General features: G+C 39.7%; 1 protein-coding gene across 4 annotated transcripts in view; it reads left to right on the top strand.

The window, feature by feature from the left end:
- Nucleotides 1–21,057, top strand: part of il1rapl2 (interleukin 1 receptor accessory protein-like 2) — a 311,687-nt gene that overhangs the window by 274,966 nt on the left and 15,664 nt on the right. For all 4 annotated transcript variants that reach the window (XM_046406986.1, XM_046406983.1, XM_046406985.1 and 1 more), the window contains exons 8-9: nucleotides 3,194–3,326; nucleotides 9,438–9,583. In XM_046406986.1, the coding sequence (XP_046262942.1) occupies nucleotides 3,194–3,326; nucleotides 9,438–9,583 (279 nt within the window). The remainder of the gene's footprint in view (nucleotides 1–3,193; nucleotides 3,327–9,437; nucleotides 9,584–21,057) is intronic.

The raw sequence follows: 21,057 nt of genomic DNA, 5'->3' as shown, positions 1-21,057 counted from the left end.
TTACAGGAACTGATGCAGCAACATGACAGCGCTTCTTTGGATGGAGGCTGATTTCATTCTCCTGTGATTACTGTGACTCCCATACCTTTACCCTTTTCAAAATTCATTCTACAATACTTATTTTGGAGAGCATGAGCTGAGATGTTATTTGAACAGCTTACAGCAAATGGATGTTGCGCAACATTTTCATGCTGAATGCGACTGATGTAAGAAATAAACCAAATGACCAAAGTTTGTTTTGCCAAAGCTTCTGCTGTGTATTTGATAGCATATCTAAAGGAAACATAAAAAAAGTTGCCTTTTAAACTTTACCAGACTTTATCAGAAAATAACACAGAAATTACCACAAATTCGTCTTGTTTGTTTGTTTGTTTTTTTATTTAATATCCACAGCTTTTATTAAAGCCAGTAATTAACAAGCTGTGAGATTCTGGGGAACTGACAGGTATTTATTTTGGTTGTGAGTGGGTAGCATACAGTCAGTTTATCAGAGCTTTTTCACTGAAAACAGCCACCCACTGTGGCTGGAAATTTAACTTAAACAGAGCAGTGAGACTGAATCAGAACTTTAAAGTTTCACTGAATTAAAAGACACTGAAACACAGTCAGGAGATAATTTAATGTGAGCTTGTCTCTCTTAGCGTAACGCTGGATCGTAGTAATTCAATTCAAAATAATTTAAAAAATATCAGATTTTAGTGAAGGTTTAGTACGCATTAGTATATTAATCAGGGACCGCTGATGTTTCTTTGTGATGGCTTTTGGTTATGACACTTGCACCTTGTGCTGCCTTTCTCGTTGTTTTTATTTTAATTTATTTTTTTTTCATCGACTGAAGAAAATTATCATAAAATTAACTGCTTTAAACTGAAGCCTATTCACACCAGCTGACTTTAGTGTTTTGGGATTGATGAGAACAAATGAAATATAGAAAAGTGCAGGGAGAGTTTTTTTGGCAATGAGAACATGGGCTGAACCAGCCTCGACACACGAGGGTTTGCATGCAGAAAGCAGCAGATGCCAGTGTCTGATAACTAGCAGCTTCTCTTGCTTGAATTGCAGCGTTGAAAGATAAATGCAGAGGAAACCACAGTCTGGCCTGATGCTTACGCTGAGCTGCTTCGTCATGTGCATCTACGTGTTGTGAATGCCAGAGTCTGTCAGTCTGTCAGGCCGATCTAAGGCGACAAAGACCAGAATCAGATGGCTTTTCATTCATGTGTTGTCTGTTTGCAAACTCTGTTGTGATTGGGCAGAGTGTGTTCTTGCAGTATGCTTCACACCAAAGGAAACAACATCTAGGTGTGATCACACTCAGCAGCCGTGCGAAATGACAATTGAAAAAGTTCCTATCAATCATTTTTTTCAATCAGTCTTCCTTTGACACTAAAGACAACAACAGAGCACCAACCTCTTTTAGTTCCTTTAAACACCCTGCTGCTTCAGCCACAAATAGAAATGATGACTCAGCTCGTCTCTATGAGGCTGGTGGTTTTGATTGAGGGAGACTGACAGCCACACACACACACACACACACACACACACACACACACACACACAGGAATACTCTCACCAAGCTCAACCTACGCACACTCATGCCACACAACTGCAAACAAAGTTGATGATTTTAATCACCATAACATGCTGAGAACACAAACACACCCTCAGGGTGCTAATCAATTACTGTGGTGCACACACATCTACACACACTCTAATCCAGATTTTTTTTTTTACCTCAGTGTGTGTGTGTGTGTGTGTGTGTGTGTGCGCGCGCATGTGTGTGTGTGTGTGTGGTGCAGGATGCAGGATGCAGTCTGCCTCAGTACAAAGTTAAGCTAACACACCATGAGAACACACATACAGGATGTATGAAGCTTTGCAGACTTCGTCTCTTGACTTGTTAGAAATTATCATATTTAGAGTCAGGGAAATGTCAAAGTCTTATGTCTTCTCCTTTTTTTTCCTCAAAGAAAATAAGCAATCATCTGAAATTTCCATATGAAAACAGTTGCATTTTGCCATGACAAATTGATAAAACCTCATGTTTATTCAACCTATAGCCATTCTGTGAAAGTTTTTACCTTTTCCCTTGCTTGTGAAAAAGTAATTTCAGGGATTAACTTGGACAGAACCACCTGCATTTTCTACTCACTCTGCACGAGTCTATCAGCTTCAATAAATGTCTAAAATGTAAATATTACTGTTAACATTCAGTTCAAGTGCTTGTCTGACAACAAATAAACAAATATATGCAAGATGTTAGCATTCAGTGTTGGTTCTAGACTGTGCTGATAGAGCTATCATTATGATAATACTGGGGTCCATCATAATTATCTGCTAATTGACTGCCTAACGAGGTAGTGCTCATTAGAATGCTCATTAATACTCCATCATCATCATCGATAGCTGTAATCACAGAGTGATGGTTTCAAGGTCTTACAGGAGAGTGAGTGAGAGCAAGCATTGATACTGTACACACACATATGTTTGCTTAAATGTGTGTGTGTGTGTTTGTGTGTGTCTACATGTGCATTGCAAGTATTGTTGATTCTTTCTTATAGTTAAAAACTGATGCATTAGCCCTTCCAAACATAAACAACCTATAATACGGCTAATATTTTCTCCTCTGTGTCCTGAGAAAGTACAGCCCCATTAAATAATGTAACACCTTTCCCCTGGCACACCAGTGTCACCATTCAGTGTAAATGCAGTGTCCAGTGAGCCCTTGATGAAGCGAGGCAGACAGTAAGACTGTGGAGGTTGTGGCAGTGGATGGGCATGTAGTCCCTCTCACTTTTTAATGCATAAAACCAGACGTGTGTGCAGTTAATGTACACCTTGTGTACCTACCAGTGATGTGTCCTTAACTTTAACCATATCAATCACAAAGATCAATGTTGGCATAATGGTTGCGTAAACTTGTTTACTGATTTACTTGCATGATAAACAGCAGGACTGGACACAAAATGTCTTTAATAAAACCTCTTTCCATGCTGGCATCACTGGCACAGCATCATCTGTTGAGCCTTGCACTATCACTTGGAAGCCTCAGCAACAAGTACTAAATTTTAATATTAGATTTTACTCTATCTATGGCATTTTCATTGACTGCAGAACCTGTTTCAGCTGCAGTCCAGTGGGCTTTCAGTATGACTTTGTCTGGCTTATAACAGTGTTGTGTTTTGTGTTTTAGGTATGCCCCTCAGTCTGGACTGCAAGGCGTTTTTTGGCTACAGTGGAGAAAACAGAAGGCCTATTATCTACTGGATGAAAGGAGAAAAATTTGTGGAAGAACTCGCAGGACACATTAAAGAAAGTGAAGTGAGGTAAATATTTAATTTAAGTATTTTTTTTCTAGAGGAGAGGAGACAAAACAAACCATAGTTGATGTAGATAAATAAAACTACTACAAATATTAGAACTTATTGTATGTGATATTATGTTTGTAAATTTGCTTTTCACTACTCCTGCGAGACACTGCAACAGTATCAATTATAGCCTGTCAGGTTTACGGGTTTTTATTGTTAATTAATTTCTGGAACGACTTGACTCCAGCTGCACTCCTCACACTGTCAGTATCTAATTTGCTCTCTTATGATTTATGACTCATTGACGGTTCTCTGGCAGATTTCTTCTCAACTTTCCTAAAGAATTATGAATACTAATAATAAAGTTAAATTGAATTCATTTTCTCCCCTATTGGGACCAATTACATTGGGCTCTATTGGGAAAAGCCTGATTGTCTGCAGGGCGTCAGATATCTTTAGAACCACCTGCCAGACCACCGTGGAAACCATCAGAATACACACAGTCTGACACTGTCACACACATGCAGAGCTTGGTACTTAAAACAGTTAGTTACTCAATAATCAATTTACCTCCAAAATGTGCAAAACTGTATATTAAAGGTCCAGTTCATCTTTTGTTGCAATGTATTTTGGTCATGATAAACTACTAAAATGAATTATTTTCAGCGACCTGTATGTCTATAGATCACCGACTTGCTCAGTTTGGAGGGGAGAATAATTAATAATCTTTCTTTAGTGGCCAGATGCATGGGGAGGAGATTGGAGTTTTAGGTGATATCACTGATTATATTAATACTCCATCATCATCATCGGGGGCAGCCGTGGCCTAGAGGTTGGAGAAGCGGCTTGTGATTGGAAGGTCGCTGGTTCGATTCCTGTACCGGACAAACAGGAAAAATTTGAGTGTGGTGGAGTGATAATGTCCCCATGGAGGTGAAAGGTTTTTGGCCTGTACTGCAACCAGCCACCAGGGGGTGTAATTATCCATAGTTAATGGGTGCTACACAATACTGTTACTTCATAAGGAAACCAAGTGAACTAATGTGGCACACTGGGCTCATTCAGTCAAACAGCATTTTTAATCAGAGAGAGGTTTAAAATGTTTTAAATCTTAGCAGAGATCACAGGAAAGCATCTAATACATCACAAGCAGCAAAGGCAAGCTTTGCTGGCACGTGGACAGCTAAGGATTTAATATGACAACAACTTTAACAAACATGCAGCGGTAGTTGTTGCTGGAATAACTTTGCCTCTGTGGGACTTTGGGAGTGCTCTGTGAAGGGAGTAGAGATGAGATGAGATATGCAGGATTAGAGCACACGAATCCAAGCTGACTTTAGCCCAACTGGTAATTCTACTGTGCTGCAGTGCTACAGAACCACTGAAATAAATATTTAATTCACATTTTGTTATGTGGGTGTGCATCATCCTTTGTAACCTATATATTAATGGGAAAACAATGGCCTATAACAACCTGGGTTTTACTTTGATGGCTCTTTCCTCAGTTGTAGTTTTACTGCTGGCTTTGGTTTTCTCTGTCATATAAATGTCGACTGTCTTGGGGGATTTGTTTTCAGCCTGACCACTGTGACAGCACAGAACCCACACCTTAAAGCATTTCCAGTGTTTTAAAGTTTTACTGCACCACTACCCCTTTCTCGAGTCACTAATTTTGAGGAAACAAGTAATTATAGTAATTATTATATGAGATACCTACCTCCTGGGCTCTGTAAACCAGCATGTTTTTAAGTATCAAATCACTGTGTACCAGTAAATAAAATGTTTACAAAATGATTAAATTATCATTATCACTATAAATTATCATAAGCAGCCTCTTCAGCTGCTCATGTCGTGTGAAGTACAGCCTGCAGCTTTATTTCTTTTGTGAAGACAGAGTGACTACGTAGCATGGCAGAGAAAAGCCTGTTTGTTTTTTCCTAAATGCGCTCTGGGAGGTAAGAATGTCACATGGATTAATGCACCATCTACAATAACTAAACTCTGGGTTTACTGTGTTTTCCTTGTTTCACGCTTTTGTTCAACCTGCCAACTGTTTAGGCAAGAAATAATGCCATAACATGGAAGAAGACATGACTATATTTCTGTTCACTTGCTATTTTAACCTTCATCACTGACTCCCTCGCTCCATATATCCTGAACTCAGCCCAACAGTAATAAAGTGAATCTTTGTTTTTCCCTAAAGGGAATTCCTTTTGCCTTCCTCCACTCCCTCCACAGGGAGGTCAGATTCAGCCACAGAAAAGCAGCTCCGGAGCTGGGAGGACTTCAGCAGGAGCGCAGCTTGCTGACCTGCTGAGGTTTGATCCCAGGTTCTGTTTGAAGGATGGTCTCTGTAACTGCCAAGTCACTCAGTGGCCTTTAAAAATGTTCGCTCCTAGCAAAATAGTTCTGTAGATACAGAGAGCAGGAATGTGCATGAGTGTGAGTGTTCAAACTGGAGACTAATCATGCCTTGTGGTATTGAATTAACCTTCGCCTGATGAATACTCTATCTTTCAATCCGGTCCTCCGGCCATCTCTGATCCAATCACAGCGCCACTCCAAATTCAACAATCAGCAGACAGCCTCCCACTGTGATGCACATTGATCTGTCCACGTTTAGCTGCCACCACCCATCCTGCTGCACCACTGGCCGTTATACGGTGTGTGTGTCTGTGTGTCGCTGTCTGTTTGTTCTAGAATCCAACACTGTATCCATGATAATGTGAACATCCATAATTATCAATTCACCCTGCTGTATGTGAGAGAACTGTTGACACTCGCGCTTCGTTATTACTACACCACTTCGAGAAAGCATCCAGCTGTGAATAGGTGTGATGGACAGGAGGTTTCCGACTTTTTCTCCACACTTAGGCTTCAAGTGCTCTCCTTCTGAAAACCCAGCACCTGTCTGTGGTATATGCAATTATAACTTGTCAAGAATTCAAATGTTTTTCTTATCAGAATATGCCCACACATATCACCAACATAATAAATACGAGCAGTATCATTAGTTTTGCTGCAGTTCTTGGCACAGCCGCTTTGCTGTGCAGCTACTCAACATTTCTGCATTTTAACTATCATAATTCACAGTTTGTTCATGTGCAATGAATTCATAATTACTATGTTTCTACTTGAGGCGGTCCTTCCTTCATTTCACTTCACTTGGAGGCAGCACTGGCCCATATGTGTGTTGGTGTGGAGAGGCTTCCTCACATGCTTGAGATTCACATTAGCTGCCCAGTCCACCTGCTGTCAAAGTCTCACTTTTTAAAGTTTATTTTCTTTTAACCAGCACTTGTATCTACTTTTTCAGTTCAAGCCAGTGTTAGTTTTCCATGCAGCATTTAATCATCTAGACGTTGTTTCAGAGCATAGAAGTAGGAGGAAAAATACTTTTCAAAATATGTTTTGCATGAAAATGTGAATATGGTCAAATTAAGCTTTCTTCACATTTTCGTCTGTGCCATTGTTGTCTAAAACTTATTAAAAACAAAGAAGAATTGTGAGGTCAACAGTGTCAAAAGCAGTAGCTATGCTGAAGAGGATGTGAATACTGAGATGAAGAGAGAGTGTGAGGAGAATCCAATTTGAAAAAGAATAGTCTTTTAACCTCATTAGCATAAGCATAACATAGAGAGGTCTCATTCAGGATTTTTTTTTTTCCTTTTTACAAAAAGTGATGGAAGGAGTGTGTTAAATAGCAGTATTCGAGTTTCACATTATAGAGAGAGATGGAGGAAAGTAAAAAGAGAAGGAAAGGAAATGGGTGGGAGCGAGGATGGAGAGTTACCAGAGGGAAGGTGAGAAAAATGAAGAGAGGAAGTGATGTGTTTTTAATCGAGGATTTTAGCAAGTCACTGCTTTTAACAGTGACCTCTAATGCTCTGCCCTGGTGGACATCAGAGTGATGCACACACTCAAACCCACTGACACACAGAGGAGGAGGAGAGCGACACAAAATGGTGTATGTCTTCAGGAACCTTTGACATTTCAAATCTTGTACTTCTTTTGGTAATGTTCACTGTTGCCAAACTGGTAGAGAACAACATTAATATTGAGAAGGCTATTACTTAAATTCCCACAGTGACCACTCATACTAAATGTTTGTGTGTGTCAAATTCTTTGAATGCAAGAACTTGGATAAAAGTCATAAGCAATGTGCATGGATCTTTTCCATTACTACATGTTTTCTCGTCTCTACTCGCTATGGCCCCTGGGTGCTTCAGAATCAGCCCAGTCTGGACTACTGGTCAAACCTAAACCAAACCTTCCAGCCGTTATGTCCTATCTCGTTTTCTTTTCTGACACTGATGCTCATTCTGCAAGGGTTGTGCTACTGATTTGTCTACTGATTTGTTCTGGCTAGTCACACTAAATTTAAAACAAACCACCCCATAACACAGCTGACCTAAGGCAGGCTAAACTCAGCTGCTGAGTAGGGATATATGTTACCTACCTGTTTTCTTATTTTTTAGTCATGTGATGCACTTTTGCCCCTTCCTTTATTTTATTTATTCTTTTTTGATAACCTGTAACTCTTTTTTTCTTTTGTTTAGTCTTCCCTGTGCGCTGTAGGCTATAGCTTTCTCCCCTTCTCTTAAACATATGTAGTAATACAGTTAATACAAATGTAATGTTGGCTGCAGACACAAGACTTTCTGTATTCAACAAAGCATTTCACATGGGTATCATCACCCACATAACACTCCAAAAGTCCAGATTCCCCTTAGTCCACATTCCTCATTCTCATTTTCTCTGGTCCTGTCACAGTCTAGGACAATTTCCTCCAAGGTTCAAGTTGTGATTATTCAAGTATTAGAAGCTAATGCTGAGTTCACTTCACAAGGTGAAGTGGTTTGCAAAATAAGTATCCCCCTGTCACACCAGATAGATTTTGGTAATAGTAGGAAGGTTTTGGGTAAATCAAACCGTCGACTGTCATTGTAATTGACTGCTAACTGCTAAGTTAGCAATGCTAAATGCTAAGTTGTTGTTGGACAATTGTTTGAAGGCAAAATTTAGCATTCATGATTATGGTGATACTGTGATTCTGCATACAGCAAGTTTATCAAGCTTTGGATTTTTCCAGGTTTAAAGTTGTCTCCTGAGTATAGAAAGCCTTTCAAAAAATTGGTTGAAAGATTGATTGAAATTGAAACTGACTGATTTACCATGCATTTCTCTACAATGACAACCTATACCGCAAGAGGCACATGACATTCAAATTGACATTTGCCAACTGTAACAACAATAAGAACAAAACTAAAACATTGTGTTGACATACAAAGTCACATTATTAATATCCATCACAACAAATATGAATGAAAACTTAGATATGACCATTCCAATTAAGTTATTAATCATCATTTCAATCATTTAAATAATTCAAATGTAAAGGAAATCAATTTTAAAAAGTAGATTAGTCAGAAGATTCCTTACCACATAAGACAGATTAAATAATGTCACTGTCCCAGTCACATTAAACAGAACGGGAGTAATTTAAACTGTGATGGTACTGGGCCACCTGTGCTGACTGTTGTGTATGTGCCATGTCAGCACAGTTAGTTTGATCACAGGTTTCAGTGGTTATGGCTGAATGTGAATTCAAATCAGCCTTAAAGGTGCACGTCGTAACCCAAACATCAGTTCAGTCTCCCCCTCCTCCACCTTCTCTCTTTCGCCTCCTCGCAGGCTTTTAGAGGAATATGACCTTACCATAAGGAGAGTTCTTTTTCCAGCTGTCACCCATGTTTTCTACACATGCCTCCTTGCTCCCTCTGTCGTCTTTTTTCATCTGCTCCATACTCCACACTGCTCCACTCCTCATTTCCTTTTACTTTTCCCTTTAATCCTATTACCCTCTTTCCCCTATTTCAGCTCTTGGTGGAGTAGTTTAGGAGATGTGGACCTTTAAACTGTCTCAAAGATTAACCTCCCTTCTTGTTGTCTCATTTCAATTCTTGTAGATTCTGTTTTTAAGGAATAATTCAGGAGGAAACTCCATCTAATTATTCATATGTGTTTATATTCTCCTTGTCTTCCTTAAAAGGTTTTTAAAGTAAATTTGGGGGAGAGAAATGTTCCTGCTGTCCATGACTATTGTCTTCTTTTTGTGTGTTTGTCTAGGATTTTAAGGGAGCATTTAGGGGAGAAGGAGGTGCAGCTATCCTTAATGTTTGATGCTGTGGAAGAGACAGACCTGGCCAACTACACCTGCTATGTGGAGAACCACATAGGGAAACGCAGTGGGAGCGCTATACTGCAGAAGAAAGGTAGATTACTCTCTCTTTCTCTTTCCTTTCCTTGCAGCTAGAATCAAAGAGGTGCCTCAAAAGTCATCATACCTGTCATTTTTCTTGAACGATAAAGCTGAGAGAGTGACAGACGTAATCACAAGCAGATTGCAAGTAAATTGCTCATCACAAAACCACCGAGCATGGTTCAGATTTGTTATTTGTTGTATTTGTCTTTACTACCAGAAATCATCATCATCAATAACATTTTCATCAAAACTTTACTTTGTGGCATTCAGGTCAAAGCAGTTTACATACAGGGAATAGTACATGGGATCCCTGTGGCATAGCTACTTTATATTGCAAAAGAGAATCAGACACATTGGGAAGATCAAAGGTAAGGTTCAGTATGGTTTTCAAGTATTGTTATCTACTTTGTGTGGCTGTAGTGATACCTTTTGAAGCCATGTTAATCCTGGAATAAAAACATTGCCTGGAAGCAAAGCATTGCACTAATGTTAATGATTTATTTGCCACCAGCAAAACCAGCAACTTGCAACCAGCAAAAGTCGATGTTCCAGAGCAGGGGGGTAAAGAGACCATTAAACACATAAGTCTGAAACCTTGTAGCAAGCCAAAGATCAGAAAAAAAGCTTAATCTATATATTTCTCCTTGAAGTAATGTTCAAAATTATGGGAAATACACTTATTTAGTTCCTGTCTGAGATCATGACACCACTCTCACATCCACAGCAAGAATTAACTTAGTGTAAAGAAACAGGTGGAAACAGCTATCCTGGTTAATTCCAACATTCAAAGATTTGCCTATCATGACCTATAAATTCACCAATTAGCACACTGTATGAGTTAAAATGTTCATTCCAGCAATCACTCCACATATAGTTGCTGGTCACCAGCTAAAAACTTTACTCACCATTTTTACATTTCAGAGGATAGCATGTCCCTGTTTTTCCTATTTCCAGTTTTTATACTATGCTATGCTAAGCTAAGCTAATCCTCACTTGGTTTAAGCCCAAAGACATGAGGTGGTATCAGTCTTGTTATATCCAACTCTTGGCAAGAAGACAAATTGCTGTATTTTTCAAATTTGAGACGTAACTCTAGCATTAACTTAAGAAATTTCTATTCTCAGATAATTCACTGTCAAGTAAACAGTAAACAAGTAGTCAAATTTTGGAGTGTGTTGTCCCAAAAGCAGTGATATTTGTTTGCCATGACTTGTTAAATATAACACCACATCTGCTCTAGTTACCTGGAACACATTCCATTTCTCTTTATGATTCTATGAAAAGAAATACTCCTTACAGCTCAGGAACTGATGCTACTTTTATGGCTCAATAAATATTTGTGAATGTGAATAGCTTCCAGGATAATTAAGGCTTTAAATGTGTGCTGTCATCAAGAAATGTGTGAGATGTAAAAGCTTCTCCAAAACTTAATTTTAAACATTTGGTTAGCTGCTCTTAAACAGCTGACACAAAGAAAATAAATGTGGCTCTGCTTTCTTTCTGCCAGCTTTAGACATGACCAACAGAAAATCCAAAAATAAGATGTTACAGAACTGGACTGTGATTGGTGGGTGATCTCCAGGAAGTGCTGTGAAGAAATACAACAGCAAAGAGCACTGAGCACCACAGATGGACACTAAATAAATAAATAAATAACGTGATCTCATAGTTACTGCCTTAAATATTCAGTTGTAAATGCAGGAGGACACAGCTTCCTTTGTAAAACATTTGCAGGAGTCCTGCAGTATCTCGCTTTTTGTCTGATGAGCAGAAAGAATTGGTCTGTTTGAGTCAGAGGCCACAACCTGGACAAAGAGAGACACAGAAACAGAGAACAGCCAAACAACGCCGGAGGAGGAGATGAATTGTCTCTGTTACCTAGAATCTCTGTGGGAAAGAGAGCCGCATGAATGCCTGTTATATGAAATAAATGTATGTAGTGCAGAGTTGTAGGGACAGAAAGAATTAGGGGAATGTGGAAAGAGATAAACAAGCGCAAAAATGGTGGGAGACAGAACGAGGCAAGAAAATGGAGAACAAGGGAGAAATAATACATTCAGACCGAGAAATAAAGATGGGGAGGGTGAGGGGTGTATGAGAAAATTGGGAGAGACAAAGTGAAGAGAAAAAGAGAAAAGAAGAGACATCAGGATAAGGAGAGAGAGAGAGAGAAGGAGAAGGAGGAGGAGGAGGAGGGTATAAAACAGGTCTTTCTCTCCCTGCCTGACTCGCACTGAATGCCTTGGTGTCAAATCTATCTTACTATACTTAACTAGCACCTTTGGGACCCTCACACAGAGGCACATGCACACACACACACGCACGCACGCACGCACACACACACACACATACACACACACCCAGAGGGGGTCAGGATGGGAAATGTAGGGTCGTCATTATTTCACATCAGCTAGTATAATGCAGGAAATTGTGTTTGTATACAGAATTTTACATTTAAGCAATAGGCAGCATCGCTACACAGCATGTTGTGCATATGTATGGATCAGACCTGACAACACATACACTCATGGGTGCACGTGTAAAGGGGTGGTTGTATAAACCCGTATTTGAGCGCTCCACCACCACCACCACACACACACACACACACATAGAGCGAAGGAACACGCGCATTGGAAGCCTCATGTAACTTGCAGCAGTATCAGAACATGTTGAACGTATCCTTGCTGGCTCTGCCTACAGCAACAGAGTATTTTAAGTGTTTTAACAACTTGTTTGTGGGTTCTCTTTTGGATTAGGGTGGAGGCTATGTTGCTATACGTTTGGGGTGTGTTTATGAGTTTCATGTTGACTCTTAATGAAGTGGTCTGTTCTGGATGTTGTTCAGAAGCACACTTAGTCTCGTTTCTGTCTCCTTATCTCTCTTTCTCTCTCTTTTTCTGCTTACCCTTTTAGTCCCATTTAGTTCTCAAGTTAGCAATATACGTAACAGCAGTAGTTTCAAAGCTTAAAACGCCTTCTTGTCTACATCTCTCTGTGATCAGTAAAAGGAAAGGTGCAAGAGATAATAGCTTTAACCTGGAAAAGAGTTCCCATTCACTGTAAGTCATCACCTACAGTGCTATTATTATACTGTCAACCTAAGAAACATTTAGAGAACTTTTTTTAAGAAGAAGTCTTCATCAAGACACCAATATATTTTCAGATGCTGAGAGCGAGCCAGCTGCGGGGGATTCATTATAACTAAAATTGTCCTTGCATGATTTTCTAAGTGTAGGGAAAATCACTTTAAATATATTTAAAACTTATTGTTGGGAATCAACAAGAACAAAATGTGTCTTCATCACAGCAAGAATAGGCAATAGTCATCAGCAGGAATATCAGCTCAGTTTACACAATAAATGATAAAATATGTGGTTTTCAATCAGAAAATAAAAGCAATGGATGAATACTTACTTTTAGATTTGTATTACAAATATTAGACTAATATCTAACATGTATGATATGACATTTTAGGTGTAAAAACATACGGCAAAGTGCTCTATTACTATTCTATTCTACTTTTTTAATTGCCAACTACCACTCAATAGAGTACACATGTATTTGTACTAACCAATGCGCCCAAACTTTTTTGTTATATTTTAGGTTGTGAACACATTTGCTGCAACAAATTTATAAAGCGATAACAACTTAGTGTTGTGGGTATATGGTGGGAAAAAATAAATTAATGCTTCTTTAAGACATTCAAAAGGAACCGAATTCAAAAGTACACTAAAAGTTCACTGATAAACTTCCAAGTGTGTGTGGGTGTAGGATAGAGGCCTTCAGTGTACCAAAGAACAAATTTATAACACAAATTACTGGAGATGGTGGCAATGCTCGCCTGGGCCTGAAGTAAACCAAACTGTTAAACCAGCAACAAGCTTTAATTTTAAGAGACTGAATTAAAGATAGTAACACCTTAGACATGAATCGAAAGAAACACTTTCAAATGAGCAAAGTCATTTTGTAATTTCCACCACTGCTATAGGCTACTTTTGTAAAAGTTCACTAGCTGGGCTAACCATCCAGCAGACCATCCCAGTGCATCCTGGCCTGAAGCCTTGAAGCTTATAGGGTCACATTTTGGCGCCTGAACACAACACGACAGGCTAAACAAAGCACAAGTTGTCCTAAGTTAGCACAAGTTATCAAAGCTTGATTTCATGCGCCGTGTGTGTGATTGAATTAGGGTGTGCTCTCACCCTGCAATGACCCAAGGTAATGGGTTGACGCATCTATGTTGCACACATGCACTCACACAGACACACACACGTACAGCACACACACCATACACGTCTACTTATTGTAACCGACAGAGCAGAAAGAGCTGCCTTCAGCCACCATGACGAGAGTCTTACTAGAAAGAAAAATGGAGGGAGAGAGACAGGGTGAAAGCTGACAGGAGAGGAGAGGAGGGGAATGAGAGAAAATGACAAACAGAAGGCAGGGACTCCAGGAAGACTCCAGGAAGATGTCACTCAAAGGTTTCTGTTTGGGCTCACCACAGGCCTCTGTCTTATTTATTATATCCAGTGGCAAAAAATTGATATTATGGCAAAGGGGAGATTACAACCAAAAACTGACTTCAATCTGACCTACATGTACACACTTCATGCCTTTTGACCAATTGGATAGCTGTCACATCTGAACAAAATGTGTGAATGCATCCTGGAAGCTCTGATCAATGTGATTGCTCAAACTATCTTGGGAGGGGGTTTAAAATGTGTTCCAGTCAGATGCTGAAAAGGTGTAAATGCATCAGTCTCTCTAAGGTGCAAACATCCTTACTCCTTCCAAGCATAGCAAAGTCAGTGAGCTGTCTGTGCTAATAACAACTCACAGGGTGTGTCCCCTGTGATAACAGCAGCTGAACTTACACTGAAATTACTCTGCAATTAGATGTTGTTCTCCCAGTCTCTTGTTATTATTGTAACTAAAATGCAAGTGTGTGTAAGAAGTTTATCCTTCTTCACGTTCTGTACTTGTAGCCTATGAGAAGCAACACAGATGGAATCAGATTTGTGATCTGCCCATCAGAAATGTGAATAAGTATCTACAAAAGTGTCTTAAATATTACATTTTTTCCAGATGAAAGACACTTGATTTTTGAAAGGGTAGACGGGGCCATTGTGTGATAATATCCACTGAATGTTTCATCTGATTTCATAAACCTCTCACTTTTTTCCTGAAAAGACTCACTTGTTCAGAAAGTTGTCTCGTCTCTAACCTCTTATGGAAAGCATTCGTTGAAGACTTTCTTCAGGAAGTGAAGTTTGCTCAGTTGTCATGTAGATGATGCAAGGCCCTGCACACCCACACATTTGGCTGATTAGACCTGCTCAGATTACAGATGATGAGGACACAGGTGAGAACTGTCTGTCCCTAATAGGAGCAACAAAATAAACTGCACAATGACAAAGATGTCGTTTAAACTCAGTCTTTCTGTGAAAATGTCTAATCGGACACAATAACTGTGAGTACCTGTGTGATTGTAGCACGGATTTCAATAAAAGACTTCCTGTAGTTGTCTTCATAGTTTCTGAGAATATAATTTATAATGCATGTTGAACATGGAGGGGAGTTGGAGTTTTCCTACTCACATCAATAGAGGAGAGAGCTTTTTCTTCAGCTTCTAGTATCCTTCAAAGAATCTCCACCTTGAGGCATTTCAGAACCTCATGGTGGTTCCAATTTGAAAGATGAGACAGATGGTACGTTTGGGAGACAAGCTTTGAGGCTATTTTTATTTCATAATCATTAATGTTGTTGGATGTTTTTTTGTTTTGTGTTTTTTTTTTGATAAATTACTTTGGCAACAGATGCTAAACGCACTTTTAGTAAAGCCATTAGAAGAAAACTGAAAACTAAATTAGAGAATAGAATTCAGTGTGTTTGGCTGTCAAGACAGACAGAGAGCATGATAGGAAAAAGGTTGGGCAAAATCTTATTCACATTTCTTTTCTCATATTCTACCCCACACATGCAGATGCTAACACTTCCATTAGAGGCGATAACTCTTTTTATGACTAAAAAGTCAAAAGCAAGTACTTAAAATTCAGCATTCAAATTCAGCTCCCTTTTTCCTGTGCACTGATATCAGGAGACAACGACCGACAAGTGACTCATTACTAATGGAAAATATCTGGGAGAGGCAGATGAAGGGGGGGAGTGTGGTAGAGTGAAGGGGGGAGAATAGAGAGAGGAACATAGGACATGGAGGGAGGGGTGGATGGAAGCAGGGGTGATGGAAAGAGAGGTGGAGGTTTCTAAATGGGTGTCATTACTAATAGAAGCCATCTGAGTTCACTTCACTGTAAAGCAAATATTTGACAATTAGTTAAATTTTGCGATTTTTCTTCCCCCTTTGGACCGCCATTCCATCTCTGCTTCCCTCCCCCTTCCATCCATCCTGCCGCTGTCCCACCACTTTCTACTAAATGGTGTCTCTGTGGATATGGAAAGGTGATGTAGCAGCTCAGCATAGGGTTGGAGGGACGTCTACTGGTCAAATGTGGTAACTTCAGAAAGAAAATAAAGAAGACAGGTGTGCTGTAGGAAAATGCTTCAGATGAAAAAAAAAGAAGAAGAATTTCAAATACACATCTGAGAAAGCGATACATCACATTTGTCATCAAAATCCTACATCTTATTGGGCTAAACTTGCCACTACAATCAGAAAAAGGATGATTCTCAGGTTGAAAAGGATGAAGAATGACTCACAATTCTATCTGCCAAAAAATAAAATCAGTGCTAATAACAGGCTCAGCAAACTACAAAACAGAAAGGAGAAAAAAGATCATGACAATTAAATCATTTGTCCCACTGAATAAGCTCTGAGACTTAAATTTTCAATAATAACTTTGTATTTTTCTAATGTTGGTACAGGCTGTTGTATTGTGTTGTATTGCTGCATCACCATGCTGAGTTGTCAGATTTATCCACCTGTTTACCTTTTTTTCATATAATGATATAATAATAACATTAATAATATAATAATGATAAGTTGTGGGGTTTTTTTTAAATCACAGAAAACTGTGACATTCTAAGTATGTAAGAATTTCACAGCATCACAGATGTCATAGTTCATCCACCTCTGCATAGAGAAGGATTTTTCTCAAATTCACCATTCCAGGCATCATTTAAGTGCTCGGTGTAGGTATGTAATTAGAATTCAGCTCAAGATAGTAACACTTTATAGAGGCTACTTCTCTCATCTGTCAGATGAACAGTAACACAGGAGAGGAAATGCTCACACTTTGACATAAAAGCAATGTAGTTGCAGAATGAATGTTGATATTAAACACTGTCACTAAACTGATAGTAGAACAAAAAAACTAACAGTTCAACTGCACTTCTCAAACAAGGTTCTATAATACAATTAAGTAACACACAAATATGAATCTGATCACATGAATTTGCTTAGAGACAAAACACTTGTACTGCAACTTTTGAATTTGTGTACGTTTTGAAACAGTTCATAAACTCTCTCTCTATTAAATCTGTAAACTATACAATGCACGGTAGGCCTGACTCTTTCTGTTTGTATGTCTCGCTCTAAAGTTCTTCACTGGACTGCTGTGATATTAACCTCTAACATAAATCCTGTCTAAGTGGTCATTCATCAAAAAAGTTGATTAGAGCTGATTAGAGCCAAGCAAAGAAAGATGACAGTAAGACATTCTCTTCGGATAAATACATATGACAAGTGCACCAGACAAATAGGTCTGTTCTCCCAGGTAGTGACTAAACCATGCCAGTGATGACACACTAGTACTTTAGTGTCTGACCTTAGGGCCTGTGAGAACACAGTGTGAAATCACTCCCCAGGAAAACAGAAAGCAAAGTTCTTTGTTCAAATTTTCAAATCTGAAAGAATTCGAAAGAGAGAAAGAATTTTAAAAGGACAAGACAAGTTAGTATGTGTGGGCATGTGTGTCTGAGTGACATGGTGATAGATCATATTTTCTAACGATGTCTTTCACCAGGCATGTTCCATTCACACACACACACACATAGTGTTAGATTGTGTGCGTGTGTGTCTGACATTCTGACATGAGGTCATCTGTCTCGCCACAGTCAAGGCAATGTACCTTGTGTTGAGGCTGATTTTGTGTTTTGTGCCAATTTATAATCTGCAGTTTTGTAAAATACAGAATTACTCATGTTATAATAATAGTAAAATGTATTTCTGCTGTTGTGGCGGAATAAATTCCATACGTATGGTCGCCGACAAGTACAAACGTGGTGCATATACAGACAGGCACTGCTAATACAGAAATGCGCTGCATATAAGATAACAGTAACAAAAGGAATACGCTACAAATACAGAAATGCGCTGCATAAACAGAAACGTGCTGCAAATACAGAAACATGCTGTAAATAAGAAAACAAATGCAAAAAGAAAAATGCTGCATATCCAGTCATACAACGGAAGAGCTCCAGTCCTCTAGGGGCAGTGCTGAGCTTCCATCCAGGAGACAGACAATGGACATATAAACATGTAGAGCGGTGAGTAGAAAAAGAAGAAAATTATTGGTGGGAGGAAAATTGTCTACATGAAAAAGTTTTCTGGATGTGTGGCGTTTTTTTTTTCAGTTGTTTCTTATTTGCAGCACGTTTCTGTATTCGCAGAACATTTCTGTATATGCAGCGTGTTTGTACTTGTCAGCCAACATACATAAGTGCTCAAGATCAAATCACCATATGATCTACTTTTAGATAGATATGTCTTCATGGGACACACAAAAAAAGTAATGCAAACCGATGCCCTATAGCTCCTGTTACTTGACACCTATAAACATGGTTTTGTACTGTTGTGTTAAGGCTCCATGTTTTTTGAAGCTGTGGAAATGATTAGTGGCAAATTATATAACCAATGGGATGCCCTGTAAATAAAAATCTCCGCAAATGCTTCTAAACAATGTGCAGTGCGTCACATTTGTATCAGCGTTGATGGTGGATCCTTTAGGTCCTGTGGGTCTCAGGGTGGAGCCTCCATGGATCAGATTTGTTCTAGTGCATCCTATACATGCTTGATTAGATTGGGATCTGGAAAGTTTGGTGTCCAAGTCGGCACCTTGAGCTGTTAGTCTGTAATGGTTACTTAACATTAAACCTGCAGAGTGGAATTTATGTCGTCCCCCTACTAGCAGTGAAAGTAACTCCGCAAACCCTGACAGTGTGCTTAGGCTCTCCTGTGCTTCTAGTTGCTATAGCCTTCTCCGTTGCTATACCTTTGCACAGATCCCTACTGGTGCGCCAGTGCGGGAAAGTCACCGCAGATTCCAGATTTAAAAACATAGTGAGAATACATGATAGAGAGAGAATTACCTGGTGGAGATAGGCTTAATCACCAATATGTGAACTCATTTGGCAAAGGCTTGAATGTAAGAATGTTTGGTGATGTATGATTCGGCTTGCTGCGTCGTTTAATTCGATTTTATATCATTGTACTGCAATTGCCATTTGTGACCACAGTGGCCATTGTTCAGTAAAGCTTTCACAGCATTGTTTTTAAGTAGAATATTTTGATTGTATGATTGAGCAGAATTAGACAGGTCAAGGACATTAGTGCAGAAGAACTGTAAAACAAAATCATATTTTGTGATTTTCTCAAACAAACCTGCCAGGTTCCAAATGAATGAGCTGTGTAGTGGCCTGTTAATTCCTGGTTGAACTGACACTTCCAACAACCTTTCACATTACCCGGAGTCACTTCTTTCATTGCTGATATAATAATTATGCCTAATGGAGCTTTAATTGAATTTTTAACTGTGGCATTCATTTAACCTCTGACCTCCAGAGTGCAGGTCCAAAGACAGTTCCTATATGACCAAATGAAGCAAATAAATATTTATAATATATATTAGCTCTTGACATCCAGCTTGTTACATGGGTGTCATGTTAACATGTCTTACACACCTAATTCTCCCCTCTCTTTCCTTTGTGTGTGTGTGTGTGTGTGTGTGTGTGCATGTGCATGGGGAGATCAACAGACAGCCATTTCAGACATTATGCTCAACTCCATGAATATTGAAGTCTGGCATGATAGGCCGCTAATGTTATATTAACATGTATATAGTAACTGAGTTTGTCTCCTACCATTTAGGATATCAGTGCAAGGAACATGTTAGCATATAAGGGGGGGCAACGGTTCACAGGAAAAGTGGGATTGATGAGCTCACAATGTAAACAGAACAGATAACATCAAATAAACCATCATGTATGTCACTGTGGAACACTTTAGCAGTTCCATCTTGTATAGTCCGCACTTCCACTTTGTGGACCTTCTTATTGCTGCTGGGGAATGTTTCTACTATTAGTCCCATGGGCCATCAGAATCAGAATCAGGGTCAGTGGATACAGGTCACAAGAGGTCTTGCATTAATAATTGCCATGACCTCAGCCATAAATGTGCATAACACTTCATGAGTGAGACGTGTTTGTTCAGTTCATGACAACACTGCTTCTAGAATGCGCTTGGCAACCCCTATGAGGCGCTCCCACGAGCCTCCCATGTGCGATGCGTGAGGAGGGTTGAATGTCTATGTACATCCTCTCTCGCAGGTACTTTCCTACTGCTGTGTTCTCTGAGTCTAGGCCTAGTTCCTTACAAGCTCCCACAAAATTAGTATCTCTGTCTGACTGCAGAAACTTGGCTGGGCCCCGAATACAGAAGAATCTTCTTAACGCGGTGATAAAACTGTCAGCAGACAAAGTCTCTATCAGTTCAATATGCACAGCCCTCGTTGACATGCATGTGAATAACACTGCCCAGCGTTTGTTCTGGGCACAACCACCTCTTGTGTGACGTGTTACAATTGTCCATGGCCCAAACACATCTAGACCTGCAGTGGTAAAGGGTGGTTCAGGAGTAACTCGGTCTCTGGGTAAGTCAGCCATTTTCTGGGCCTGCATTTTGCCTCGTAACTTGCAACATGGGACACACTTATGAATGACAGAGGATACAAGACGCTTACCTCCCACTATCCAATATCCACCACTATGGACAGCTCCTTCAGTTATGTGCCTCCCTTGATAAGCCACTTGTTCATGAAAGTGACTTACAAGTAGTGTGGCGATGTGGCTGGTGGATGGGATAATCAGAGGGTGCCTTTCCTCCTCTGTGAGGTTGGCAGAAGAGAGACGACCCCCGACTCGTAAGAGGTTGTCTTTGTCAACTACAGGATTGAGCTTTTTGAATGTGTCAAGTTTTGGTGTGCGTCTTATAGACATTGACCTTTGACTGCCTGTGCGCGTTTCCTAAACACACCTCTCCCACAATGACCCAACCTAGGTCGAGCCTTTGGGCAAATGGTGCATTGTGAGGTCCATTAATTTGTTCATGAACCTTGTGGACCCTGAGGATGTCCCTACCCAGGAGTAAAAGGACTGGGGCCTGGTGGTCAACAGGTGGGATGTTGTCTGCAACTGGGAGTAGATGAGGATGATGCCGAGCAATCTCCGGAGAGGGTATTTCGGTTC

The sequence above is a fragment of the Scatophagus argus genome, chromosome 12, assembly GCF_020382885.2.
Source record: "Scatophagus argus isolate fScaArg1 chromosome 12, fScaArg1.pri, whole genome shotgun sequence".
NCBI classification, from domain to species: Eukaryota; Metazoa; Chordata; class Actinopteri; family Scatophagidae; genus Scatophagus; species Scatophagus argus.
This window is presented reverse-complemented; position numbering and strand designations above follow the sequence as displayed.